The sequence below is a fragment of the Chrysochloris asiatica genome, unplaced genomic scaffold (assembly GCF_000296735.1).
Source record: "Chrysochloris asiatica unplaced genomic scaffold, ChrAsi1.0 scaffold00010, whole genome shotgun sequence".
Lineage (NCBI taxonomy): Eukaryota > Metazoa > Chordata > Mammalia > Afrosoricida > Chrysochloridae > Chrysochloris > Chrysochloris asiatica.
The window spans coordinates 788,940-802,856 of record NW_006408528.1 but is presented as its reverse complement, the minus strand read 5'-3'; the positions used below and the strand labels follow the sequence as shown (position 1 = coordinate 802,856).

The following is a 13,917-nucleotide window of genomic DNA, read 5'->3' as shown; positions in this document are numbered from 1 at the left end:
GTACTAAATTATTTTGTACCCCAATCAAGTTGTATTAAAACTGATGTCAATTACCTGGAAAAAAATGGGAAGGGGGATGTCTATTCTGTATGGGAATTTTTTTTTTTTTAATGTTTTTATTGTAAATTGGGTGAAGGTTTTCAGAGCAAATCAGTTTTCCATTAAAAAATTTGTGCACATTTGTTTTCTTGTCATTGACTGTAATCCCTATAACGTAGTATCACTTAATCCCACTTCCTTCCAATTTCCATTCCTCCTTCTTTCTTATCCTTTCCTATCTTCTAAATTTCGTCCTTGGGTAAATGCTGCCCTTGTCATCTCAAATGTTGATTATTCTAAAAAGTGGGTACCTGGGGGCTGGGGGAAGAAGGGGGAGTTCAATTCCAGGCTTGAAGGGTGACTAAGGGTGTCTCAGAAGTCCCAACGGTCTCTATCTGACTAGCAAATGGAAAGTCATTTTAAAATAGTGTCCTGAAAAAGTTTCAGATAGGCAACTGAGTTAAGAAAAATCTAGCATACATAATTTGTTTTGCTATTGTTTATCTAATAGTATTTTTAAAATTAGAATTATGTGGCTGGATAAAGTTTACGTGGTATCATTAGCAGCATGAATGAATGTACTCAATATCATACCAGATTTATCTGCAGTTTGAAATTCAACTGTCTTGTAACAACTGTGTTCTACACACCAATACTAAAGTTGACTTAAGACACACTCCACTCCCTGCCACCCAATAAAACCAAACAAATTAAGAATGTTTTCCAGTTGTAACACATGCCTACTTGATTAGCCTATCCTGTAAGGAGACTTCTTTTTCCCTCATCATATTGCACTAATCCCAGCTACTGTGCATAAAAATTTTAAAGTCAAGCAAACTTGAAATCATAATTCTATCACTAAGAAGTTTAACAGTGATAACACATGTTTTTCTGTAAGGATTGAATCTGTGAAAAAATAGGCTAAACATAATGCTACATAATAAACGTTACGTATTTCTTCTTTCCAACCCTCCATCATCAGCCGTCAATCTCTTTTATCAATTAAAAAAACTAACAAACCCCCCACTTCAATCATTATAATGCAAAATTAACATCTTTATTTCTAATGAATTACATGGGAATAAAAATAATATCTATAGTTCATACATTAGCATTATCTTAGAAATTAACAATATAACTATTTGTGATATTTGTTTTTTCTTAGATGTATAAAGTACTACTGTTTGCTCCACACTGGACTTTGTAGAACCCTTCTAAATAATAGCTCTTCACATTGAAAATATTATGAAAAAATGGTTATATATATATTATTATTATTGTAAAGTGACGTAGGGTTGGTTCCGACTCATAGAGACCCTGTATATGTTTTCCGAGAAGCAGCTGGGTTTGAACCACTGATCCTCGTGTGATGCTGTGGGATAATCATTTGACTGCGATATTGGTTTGAACTGCAGGGTCAGCAGTTCAAATCCATCAACTCCTCAAAAAACCCTATGCATGGTCACTATGAGTCTGAACCAGTTCGTCAGCACTTATCAACAACAATGTGTATATATATTTATATATATATATATAGTGCTAGGCGCGATTGAGCCAATTCTCACTTGCAGCAACCTTATGCATAACACATAACAGAACTAGAATCCTGAACTTTTTCTTTTTTTATCATACCTACATGTTTTGGTTCTCCTATACATTAACAGCTAAACAAACACAAGTGTTGAGATACAAAATTATCAGCCACAGCAAGCATTAGGCTTTAAAAAGCCAAGATTTACAAGAATCTATTAAAATGTAATATTCTTTACAGAAATAGTTCAGAATAGCTGGTGAGTAACAAACCGGTATTTGTAATTAAATATGCTGCTATGAATGTCCAAATCACCAGATTTTTTTCTGGGTAAGCACTGGACTGCTAACCACAAGGTCAGTAGTTCATACTCCCGAGCCGCTTCTCAGAAACCCTACACAGGGTCGCTGAGTTGGAACCAACTCCATGGCACTTAGCAACAACAATCACAAGACAAAGTTGCAGTTTCATGATATATAAAAAGGCTTTTAAAAATTCACGGAAAAATTGAATTAAAACATAAAGAATTTTTTCCACTAACTTTTTGAAGCACCCTTATATATCACACTACAAGAAAGGCATAACAATCACTGATGGTCGTGTGGTGTATGTTAGGATATGTGTGAGGGGAAAAAAGGAAAAACTTGAGAAGCAGTAGAATTTATAAGTTTTACCTAACAAATATTCAGAAAATAGCTACACACTAACAATTTGTAAAAAGAGTAGGAATAAGAATTGCTATTTTTGTTCCACATCCTTAACATACTGAATAAATACTTCACACTTTTGTCTGAATATATTACAGAATTTTAACAAAAAACATATGACTCACATTGTCACAGAAGCCAATCTGAAGAAACTGAATAGACCAAATGAAGCAGCATGCTACTTAAATAGACAAAGGCTTAAGTATACCTCTAGTTTCAAGCTAGACTAAAAGGAAAGCAGTTAACTAAAAACACAAGTTGGATCTAGGCAAGGAAAATATGACAAAGTATTGCCGCACTTGTATCATACATCTCCTTTTTTTCATCAATGGACAATGATTCTGTGAAGAAGCAAACTACCAAAACTTCAAAACACACAGCCATCAAGTCAATTCTGACTCAAAGCGCCCTGAAAATTTGTTGTAAGCCATACCAACTCCAAAGCTGAAAACTAACCATAGAAGTCACTGCTGTTAAAAACTATGCTTGAAATGATCACCTTCAGAAATGAAAATGTTTTCCTCACACTATGCAATTCAAGAGGAAGGGAAAGAGGAAAAGAAAGACAAAGGGGGAAAGCATACACCAAAAGACCAATAAAAGGCTTTCAAGAAGATTAACAAGTGGATTTTATTGGTAGTAGGTGAAGAAGTTCTATCAGTTCATTACACGTTAATAGACAAGTTGCCATCAAGTCTCTGTGTCTTGGCTTTAAAAGGGTAGTATCTACATTCTCAGTTATTTGCTTTACCTAGAATATTATCCAAAAGTTTTTTATGTTGATTTTGCTACATATCATGGGAAAGAAATCCATAAAAATATTAACCATGATCTATGGGCCACAGAATTCTCAAGTCTCATAGCATTTAACCTTTCTTTTGGGGGAGTGGACTGTATCATTTTTAAATATAGCATGTCTTTATTTTAGGCCTATCTATAGCTTGTAAATTAAATAATCATTACTTGAGAAAAGGTAAGCTTTTAATATTTTACAAGGTTGACTGTAGACAAGTTAAACCCTCTTTATCTTATAAACTAGGAATTTGTGAGGTTTTATTTTAGAGCTGGGAAAGAAGTAGAAAAAATGCAAATAAAACAAATGTCAAGTATAAAAGGGGTTAAAATTTAATTAAAACCAGTTTTATCCACCGTAACAATGACCTGGAGCCAAACAAGGCGGAAGATGTCTGAGTCATTCTTTCTGCCCGTGAATGAGACAGCTGATCTTCTCAGCAATTCCTCAAGACAAGCAGGCAGTTCTGGAGTTCTGCCTCCATTCACAAAAACACAGTCCAGCATGAGCCATGTGGGCCAACCGCAAATCTTTTCATGTCACACCCTTCCGAAAAGCTAAAGCAAGTAAACTTGAACTTACAATATAAACACACCAATTTTATTGCTGTCTCAAATACAGCTCCGACCCATTAAAGAATACATTTAGATAAATTACACGTTTACAAAATTTTATTTATTTAGATAGATCATTTAACCCATCCTGCTTTACAGGGTACTTTGTCAAGGAAACTTGAATACACAGAACTAAGAAATAAGGAAGGAAAGGCAGGGGGAAAAAGTAAAAGGAAGGCGGGGGGAGGGGGGCAGCCATTAAAGAAATTTATTTTCTTTTTTTGGCCTATTATTCAAATTTTCTAATTCGTTAGATTATGATGAATTTTTTGTAAACTTTACAGCATTTCAGTTTTGATCAAAGTGTTAGAAACCAGCTTCCATTAACAAATTTAAAATGTATTTTAAATGAACCAGTAAGAAAATCACCCTTCGAACAGAGGTATTCTGTTTAATCCTAAAATAAAGCTTCAGGCCGTGGAAGAAAATAATCATGAGTTCACTAAGCCTGGTTTTATATCACATCCGCTGTTAACATTAAAATCATTGTACCAATGTATAAGCATTAATTAATGTAGAAGTATAAACAGACTTAAACACAAACAAAAGGGGGGACGATTTCCTTTTCTACTTGATAAAAACATTGTTGTTTCTATATATTCTAAAAGTAAATGAAAGAAAATTGTAACTTTTAGTTGTCTTGAGTATCAACTCAGCTTCATTTTTTAACTGTAAATTGGCCAGCGGTAACTTGAAAACTTAAAGATAGCTCAGAGTCAACTAGTTGCTTCTAGGCAAATATTTTGTCCAATGCTAGAGGTAATAACTCTATTGCCATTATTACTATTATTTTTTTTTTTTAATTACAAGAGTGTAGGTCAATGGGAATTAAGTAATATTATGAGATGTAAAAAATTACATATTTCTCATAACTGAGCTAGAAAAGTTCAACAATACTTCATTAACATTTATTAGGACCTTCTAGAAAAACTTATACCCATTCAACAACAAGTCCAATATTTCTATTTTTTAAAAAAAAACACTTTCCTTATCTTAGATAAGAAAATACTTTTATAACTCGAATGAATATTTAGGAAATAATAAATTTATTCTACCTGTTATATTTAATTCAAATCCAATTGAGAAGTTATCCTTTTATATTTTAAAGTATTTCCTGGTAGCCCCTTCACTAAACACAAACACACAAATCAAATAATTCCTGCTCAACTCTAAGCAATTATATGGACTTCTATAATTAAATCCTTTATATTTATCTCCTTTTTAAAATGTAAACCACATAAAATAATGTAGCTTTAAAGGCCTTTTTTTTCCTTCTGCCATAGGGCAAAAACAACATTCATGAACACTTATCAAACTGTAGTTTGATTTCAGAAAAGAAAGTACACTTTTTTTATATATATAAAGGAGTCCATATTTGTCTACGGTATATTATGGATGACATTCCATACAGCAAATGACAATAGCGCATTATTTAAAGTACTCCATAAAAAAATGATTTTGGTATGAATTTAGAATCAATTATTGAAGGGAAATGAGACAATAATGACATACCAACTTTGATGTCACTATGACTATCAGGCAGTCACATAAAACTTTCATATGTATCTGCATGAGGTAATAACCTTTAGTTTAGGAAAATTGTTTTTGGAGATAAAACTTTGACTTGTGTGTTGGTAGCATAAAATTTCACTACTACAACGTGATTGAAAAAGATTTTCCCTGATGGTAGTGAATCACAATTGACCTTTTTCTTTATTATTACTGAGGAAAGGGAACCTCTAGACTATCACCTCTAGTCAAGAACTTCTAGACTATCACAAAAGATTATCTTCAAATGTAACTATGTATTTACATGACATATACTGAAGTTTATTATTTTCTTTAAATTGTGTTAGCAGGTAATATAAAGCTTAAAAAGCAAGTTTTCAAGATGTAATCTTTTTCAAGATGTAATCTTTTTTTTTTTTTTAACTCAAGTTTATGTCCTTTAAGCCTGTCCTACTTACACATGGTTTAATTTTAGCTGTGAATTTCTAGGATTTCAATCTCTAAAGCACAACTTAAAAGAGTTTTTTTAAGAATAAGATGTTACCATGATGTTGACAAGATTGATATTTGAATTTATTATTTGATAGGATCACATAATTGTGATCGCCTTCTCTGTCAGCAGTAATCTTATTCAAAAGATAAATAATCAATAAAGAAGTATACATAGTAAAATTATAATATTAAGAATGTAAGACACAAAAAACCAACTAGACAGTCTAACCATTTTTCAACTGCTACTCTGGTCTCTGAAAACACTAGCTTTTCAATTTTCTTATATTTGGAATATGATTTTTTAATATGATTTGTATTTTTTTTTAAAGATTTAAATTGTAGTGTTAAAATACAGGAGATATTAATATATAGTTATATTCCTCACAAACATATTTTTGATCCCTGTATATAAATTGTCTTTTGGAGACTAGAAGTATATTTAGAGATGATTTTTGTTGAGTTGAAAAATTCTGTTGCGTTTTATCCTCCCCTTCATAGTCTCCTGCTTATATACCCCAAATTCAAAATCCACACAACACAGTTCATAATCCATACTAATTAACCCAGTGACTAATCCATATCCTGAGTATGAGGTCAACCTTAGAAACAATCTTACAAGAAAAAAGATTAAGCATGCTAAGATATATTCCATGTATTTACAGATTTTGTTGTGTGTTTTTTTTAAAGACGTGACTTTCATATAACATATTGCAACTAATTTCATTCAACTATGTAACTATTATTAGTTGTAACTATATTACAACTAATTTCATTCATACCTAATAAGGATTTTAGACCTGTAACTGTGATCTAACTCATGAGAGAAACTTGGTTAATTGCCAAAGTTTTTTTAAGGTGTCAATATGCCTTAAAATCAAGGGTTACATTCTTGGTTACAGGACATTAATAAAATAAATATGTAAATAGTAGTCTGCCAATTTTGCAATGCTTTAATTTCTGGATGTCCGGGAGGATATAAATGGACAAATCTATCTGCAAGTAGAGGAGGACAATTCTGAGCTCTCTTCTTAGCTAACTACTCAAGCTATAGAATAAGTCTAGTTAAAATGTCATTGCAAAATAATTAACTTGTACTTAATTATTCACGTAAAAATAAATGCAGAGTCTATTAATAATTTTTTTTAACTCTCTATTAGATAAAAAAGAAGAAGTCACATGAACAACTTTTGCTTATGTCACATTTGGATAAATTAACCTATACTGACAAATGTTTAAATGCTTCTAAATGCAATATTATCCTTAGTTCGTAAATAGTAGTGCACCTGGGTATTTAATAAAACACTCTGAGGATTAATTCTTGAACTTGTTAAGCTTATGCATTCTTTTCAAAGTAAAAGTCCATGTTCCTCAAATACACTGGTCATTTTCTTGGTTTATGTTATATAAAGCTATATCTTCAGACTTGATTTACAGGTATGTTAAGAAATCATGAATAGAATATTCAATGTAGAACTTTATAAGAAACAAACTTGGATAAATTATTCAAATCACTTATTCAAACTACAAGAAACAAAACAAGTCAAAACTTTTTAAAAAGTATTGAAATTGATTATAAAATGTTAAGTGTATATGTCACAGGTTCTACATTTTAAAATTCCAGCAACAGAGTTGCTATGCACATTCAAAATCTGCCAGCAAATGCAATGACTTGGAATCAATGAGATTACAAAATCTTAAGCAACAAATCTTCCAGAGTAATAAAAATAGGTATTTTAAGTTATTTTGGATAAATGAATAAATTCCCTCATAAATGTAATGACCTCACAGCCTTCAACTTTACAAAATTAATATATAAAAGTCAACATGAGAACCTCTGTGGAGGTTTTGTTGTTGTTGTTGTTGTTGTTTTAAAGCAACCATTGAATCTATGGCTTATGTTGCAACAATAAGTAATCTATTGCAATAAGTTTCATTTACAGAGACACAAAAAAAGATATTTAAATATAACTAAAATTTTCATGATACTTACCTTTCATTAACACTTACATACAATAGCCCTTTCAAAGGACTACCAGGAAAGCTATTTAAGTTAAAAGATTCATAAAGATTGTAAAAGCTCTTTGGAGAACTGGAATTTCAGCAAAACAAAGAAACTTATTTTACATACTAACAACAACTTGATCAACTGCATGCAATACTAACCAATAAAACAAGTCAGTCAGCTTCAAAGCACCTACAGCACCACTTGGGTTAAAGAGATCCTTTCTCTCTTTAACATCTTAAAGATCTGTTCAAGAAACTCTATGTTTCCCATAGAAAGCGAAGACATAAATAAAACCATTATAATCAGGGCTTAAATACCTATAATTCTCTTTCTGTTTTCCACAAAACATACCATAGAATAAAATTAAAATTTCATATTCATTATACCAAAAGCAAAATAAAACTTTAAAATTTTGAATGCTTACAAGATCCCTCATTAAGCATTTCTGAGGTTTACTGAAGCAATATCTCATTGTTCTACAAAATGACATTTTACACACAAAAAAGAATCATAGATTGAACACAAAAGTTTATCTAAAAAAAAAATCCAAAATCAAAGTAAAGTCTTTAAATATCTCCTTGCTATAGTAAATAAATCCTAAAAAAGGTGACAAAATAACAAAGGTCAATTTCAACAAACATCACACGTATAGTAACAGATAGAAAATATTTTTAAAATCATCAAATCCCCCAAAGATTTGTTAAGTATTCGATACACACCTAATGTTCTGTGTTGTGAGCAAGGTGGAAAGAAGACACTTGCACTTAAATCTTGAAGCATCCCGTCCTGATGAGCCCAGAGAAACTAATTTCTGCCATCAGAGAAGTCCTCCACCAGAACACCAAATAAAGATATGCTCTGCTCTAAAGGAAACAGCAAGCCGGGTTCTGGCTCTAGGAGGTCTCTCGAGGTACAATAATATAAACCTGATCAATTGCAATTAAAATCTGAACAGAGGCTTAGAACTTGAAGTCTTGGTGCATTAGTTCTTGCCAAAAGCAGATGTGATTGTGAGCTGGAAGCAATTTCTCCTGGTAATTTGTGATGACACTGGGTAGTGCAGCCCCAGAGTCCCTAAAGACAAACTCATCAGAGGCTCTAATGTATGCATGACACATGAGGTGGCTCTTTTAGAGCTCAATTAATTGGGCTGAACATTAAGACAGCAACTTCAGGACTTTTTCTTTTTTTTTTTCCTTCTAGAGTTGCTTTTCCCCCTTTAAAGCCATTTTTTTTTTTTTTTTTGGTAATGCCTTACCTTCTGCAAGCCATGTTTCTTGTAATTGACTTAGATCTTGAAAGAGTTCTATTAAAAAAAAAAAAAAATCAAAGACTAACTTAAGATTTAGAAAACCTTTAAGGCTTCTTTAAACAAAAAATGTTTATCATATAAAATTGCTGTTAATATCAATTCAACTTGTGAGGGGGTGTCAACATAAAAAAGTGGGTTCATGTTCTCAACAGTCCTACAGTTTTGATTCCAATTTAGCAATGCATTTTTAAATAGCTCCTGTAGTCCAAATATGAAATATTTTTAAATAGCTCCTGTAGTCCAAAAATGAAATATTTCCCCACACCCACCCACCCACCCACCAAAGCAAACAACTTAATCAATAACCTTAAGGTCACGTAACACATATACTTGTACAGCAGGATTCACAAAATAGGGCTGAGATGAAGGTGTGTCTATCCACGAAGGCTTATCTTACTTAAATGTATACAAGTCCTGTTAAAATAGTAGTGAGGAAAAGAATACACAGACCAAACTGCATTTTATTTATATCTTCTGACTCTTATAGGATAGAGCTATATAGTATACAAGATTACCTTCTTAGGCTGTCAAGTTTAATACCATACACTAAAAGGGACAACTTTTTAAATAAAAGATTTCCGAGGAAAAATTCTACATTAAAAAGTAAACAGAAGAAATAACTCCCTGGTATCTGTGAATTATCAATTCCAAAACTGAGGATTCTTTCCTGTTTGGGGGGGTTGGGGGAGTTGGAGGTGTTCAGTATTTAAGTAAGGATTTTAGGAAGTTTCAGAAACTGTAAACTGACCTTTGATAACTAAATTGAAGTATATTTAGGTTTATTATGAATGCCCCTATATGGCTGAAAAAAGTTATAATGACCTCCTACCAACAGTTCACGAAAAGAATCTATAGCCTAACTCTATAAATAGGCAATATAATTATTAATTAGGCCTTTATTATGATTCAGTGAACACTTTTAAGGCCTAACAAAAAAAGGTAGATTCCACCTTGTAGTCATTAAAATCTTTCATAAAAATTTTTATACTAGCATTATGATTTCAATATAAGATGATGTGAAAGTAAATTATATAATGAGGAAAGAAAAAAGTAAGCAGTGTACACAGCTGCTTAGTATGTTCTAATGTGTTGACTACTTTAGAATTCACTTTTGTATGATATTATTTATGTCATATGAATAAGTGTATTTCAACATAAGAATGATTGAAAGGATGTCACTTTTAATTTTAATGTACTTCTTTCATTAGTTTTGTGACAAGTCCACAAAACATTGTCCAATGCAAAGTTACATTATATAAATTGCTCCAAATAAAAGTATTAGTTAAATTCAGTAATTTCAAACTTCACTATTTTTAAGATAAGACTGAAGTGTTCCTCTACTTTATCAGGGTGTGGGCAATAAGTGAAGGAGAATCCAACCCAAAATCAAACCTCACCTTCTGAATCATGAGCCAGATCTCTGTTAATGAATTTTCTTTTCCTGACATTTGTTGGTTTCTCGTTACAATGTCTCCCACGCTGACTCTAAAAGGGAAAGATAAAATCCTTTAAAAGAAAGTAAAACCTCAGATGTTACATATAAAAAGCGCATGCATAAAAAACATGTCTACTGGTTCCTCTCAATAGAAAAAGAAATTCTATAGTATTAATTATAATATTCCTTTTCTGCATTCATGACAGTGAAAACCTATACTGAGTCTTCAACATCCAAGAGAGAGTTGCAGCCCTATGCTGATCCTGACTCTCTTCGATTTATCAATCATCTATTCATGGTATCTCAGCATCAAAACAACATCAAGCAATTACACTTAAAGTCGTTTTCAGGCTGGATCAAAGCTGGTTTAAACACAGTGAATCTTAGTTTCTCAGATAAACACACACACATACACAAGGGCAGTTAAAAGAGAGTGCAGACATTTTTTTAAATATTAAGAGAGAAAATTAGGAAAAAAGAAACAAAAACACCCCATGTAAACAGAAAGTGTCAGCATTTGTCTCAACTTCATTCTTTTCAATGTGGCAGACAAACCCAGCCAGAAACTTTGAGTGCAGCAGCTGCTGCTGCCCTCCATCTCCTCTTCCACTCATCTTGGACACTTTAATCAGAAAAAAAGGGGTCTTAAAAATAAAACTATGCCTTATCCAAATCACTGAATGGTAAGCTCATTTTGAAGATTGGGCTTCGAGATGCAGAGTCGCCCTATAGTGGCAACAAAGCAGATAAAGTATCTGCAATCCCAACCCCCTTACCCCCTCCCTTCTGGTTTTCTCCCTCCCCCACTCCTCTCCCCCCCCCCCCGCTGGAGTCAAGTTTATAAACGGCAACTTTCAAACTGATCACTCACATTGGTGACCAAGTAAGGCACTTGCTGGTCGTAAAATCCATCCATTCTGCTGCTCTTCACAAATCTCAGCTTAGTATTTTATATTTTGAGCATTTAGCTGGAGATTTCCCCGGGATCTGGACTGCTATCAACCTAAAGGGGAACAAGATGGCTTTTAGGCTTAAAAAAAAAAAAATCATGAATGAAGCTCTTGAATTTGCATAGCTAATTACCCACCAACAGCCCCATTCACAAAAATAACCCTCCCTACACCGCCTCCTTCACCTGGATCCAAAGAGAGCCAAGAGAGTTCACAATTTACATATTTTCGGCAGTAGCAAAAATCCGAACAAGAGGCGATGCATTTATTTACACTCTCGATGTTTCCCTGCGCGGTCAGTGTACCCCGGTCAGCGCTGATTCGCAAACGTGTGCAAAACTAGCAATGGCGATCAACGAGACTTGCTTTGCACCTAACGGGACTAAAGAGACGGAGACACCTCTTTCGTAAGGATAGTTTTTGCAACCCACAACCATGCAATTATCTGGAGAGACAAAAAAAGTTGTTGGAAAGACCCACCTGAAGGTCACGCTAGGCGAACGGCTGCAAAATATTCCCTCCAAATTTAATAAAAACATTAATTATTACCCAAGCACTTCCCCCTTGGAAGCTGAAAGCTCCTCTGACAAGAGCTCAATTCGGTGGTTTTTCCTCTACTTCTCCTCCAGGGGCCTCCAATCCAAACTGATGGATCGCTGCCTCCCATTGGCTCCGCGTCTCTTTCACAAGATCAGATTTCGGGCTGTCAATCAGGCAGCTTGCTGCCCCAGCTCCGCAGATCACGCGTACCCCTCCGCCAGAGCTGGTGCGGGGCGGGGAGGTACGGAATCGACTCCCCTCCATCCCGCAGATTATTGATAAAACGCCGGGGGACTACTTCTATGCGTATCGATCGAGTCTCCAATTCTCGCTACTGATGTGTTTGGGCAGATTTCCTTTAAGGCACTTTTGTTCGGTTCAGGTATATAAGTACTCTGAAGAGCAACCTACAACCTCCTCAGCTCCCAAACAAAAAGCCTACCTTGTTCCTGCTAAGGTTTTAGCACAAGTTACTTTCCCTTTTTCCAACATCCCTCTACCACCACCACCATTATGGCTTATGGAGACAATTTTTTTAAAAAACAAACAAAAAATAGCTATCCTCAACTACAATTAGATCCTGTCGTCCGTGGCACAGAAAAATAACGCATCTTATAATGAAAGCTTCAGAGGAATGGCTTACTAGGAGAGGAAGAGTTGTAATGTTAAGACCAATCTAAGTGAGGAAAACTGTATACAAATCAAACATGTACCTACGTGTGCACTGGAGAAGGGTGCATTCAGCCCATTGTGGAAGTGGAGAGGAACAGGGAGGGGATGAGGTGGCTCGGATATACCAGGGACCCAAACGTTTCCTGAGCTTTTGTTATGTATATACCGAGGCGAGGGTGTCACTTACTGTACTTGACGCTTTCACTTCCTCTCGAGCTTTTAAACAGCCGGATCCCGGAGTAGGGGGTGAGCGGTGAGAGGGATCGGGTTTCAAGGACAATGACTAGGACCTTAAAAAGTGAATGTAGCATCGCTACAGCCACTTGCCGTGATACTCCTATGGGACTTGTAGCTGCGAAAAGTCACAAATCATTAAAGACTGGGAGGCCGCAGGGGTGGGATCAGGGTCTTAGTGGTATTGAGGACTTGTATTCCTGGTGACGACCAGAGTTGGTGACCAAAGGACGTTTCCGGCAGCTGCTCTGCCAGTTGGGAAACAGGCTGCAGTTCTCAATTTCTATTTGAAAGTTTCCGTCCTTAAATGGAACGTTGTGGAGGCGGTTTTAAATGGTGTAGGAGCACACAAGACTCAATTTCGGACTAGGGGAACCAGGACGGGAAAGGCTAGGTCAAGACAAAAAAGAATTTTTTAAAAAAGACAAAAAAACTTTCCACTGTGGAAACAATAATTGTAAGTAGCAGGGAACACATAGTGCATTCTGTGAAACAGGAGCAAATCAAAGTTGTCTGCTACAAAGTACGCACCTACACGCTTTTTGAGCGGGAACTACACTTCAACCCTGCCAAAGAGGTTCTGGGAGCAGTTTGACCAGAGGCTAAAGGCCTGTAAAGCTCCCGAGTACTTACTGTGAATGAACCCAAGCGGGAGGCCAATAGCCTGGGTGTCCCGCCGCCTAGCGCCCCGGGATAACCCACCCACTGTAATCTGAGCAACAGTTTCCAAAGACCTTTGCGGCCGGAGCCCAACCCGTATCCAGGGTAACCGGGAGAGGGAGGAGCTACGGCTTCAGTCCCCGCGAGGTTCTCTCCTCAGCCAATAACAAACCGTGTATTCCCAGTCCATTGTTGTTTACTGCTGACCCCGCAGCGCTCCGCTAGGAGATTGGCCGCCTAAGGGAAGGGGGCGGAGCTCTTACGCCCCCGCAGCCACCTTTTAGTTCCATTCACAAAATTCCGGGCTCTGTTAGTCACGTGGTTTGGGTGGGCCGGCACAACAAAGGCCTAAATTTCCAAAATCCCAGAACTTTTCCTTCTGCCGCGCTATCTCCTCTATATCCTGATCCTGAAACAAACACTA

At 35.3% G+C, this 13,917-nt stretch overlaps 1 protein-coding gene across 6 annotated transcripts in view; it reads right to left on the bottom strand.

Moving 5' to 3' along the window:
• ETV1 (ets variant 1) overlaps positions 1 to 12,286 on the bottom strand; it is a 110,796-nt gene extending 98,510 nt beyond the window's left edge. For 3 of the 6 annotated variants that reach the window (XM_006834243.1, XM_006834245.1, XM_006834244.1), the window contains exon 1: positions 8,410 to 8,470. In XM_006834243.1, coding sequence (XP_006834306.1) covers positions 8,410 to 8,470 — 61 coding nt within the window. Of the gene's footprint in view, positions 1 to 8,409; positions 8,471 to 8,948; positions 8,997 to 10,399; positions 10,488 to 11,308; positions 11,441 to 11,867 lie in introns of those variants that run through there. The other 3 variants (XM_006834240.1, XM_006834242.1, XM_006834241.1) reach the window with 2 other exon arrangements.
• Positions 12,287 to 13,917: the final 1,631 nt, after the last annotated feature.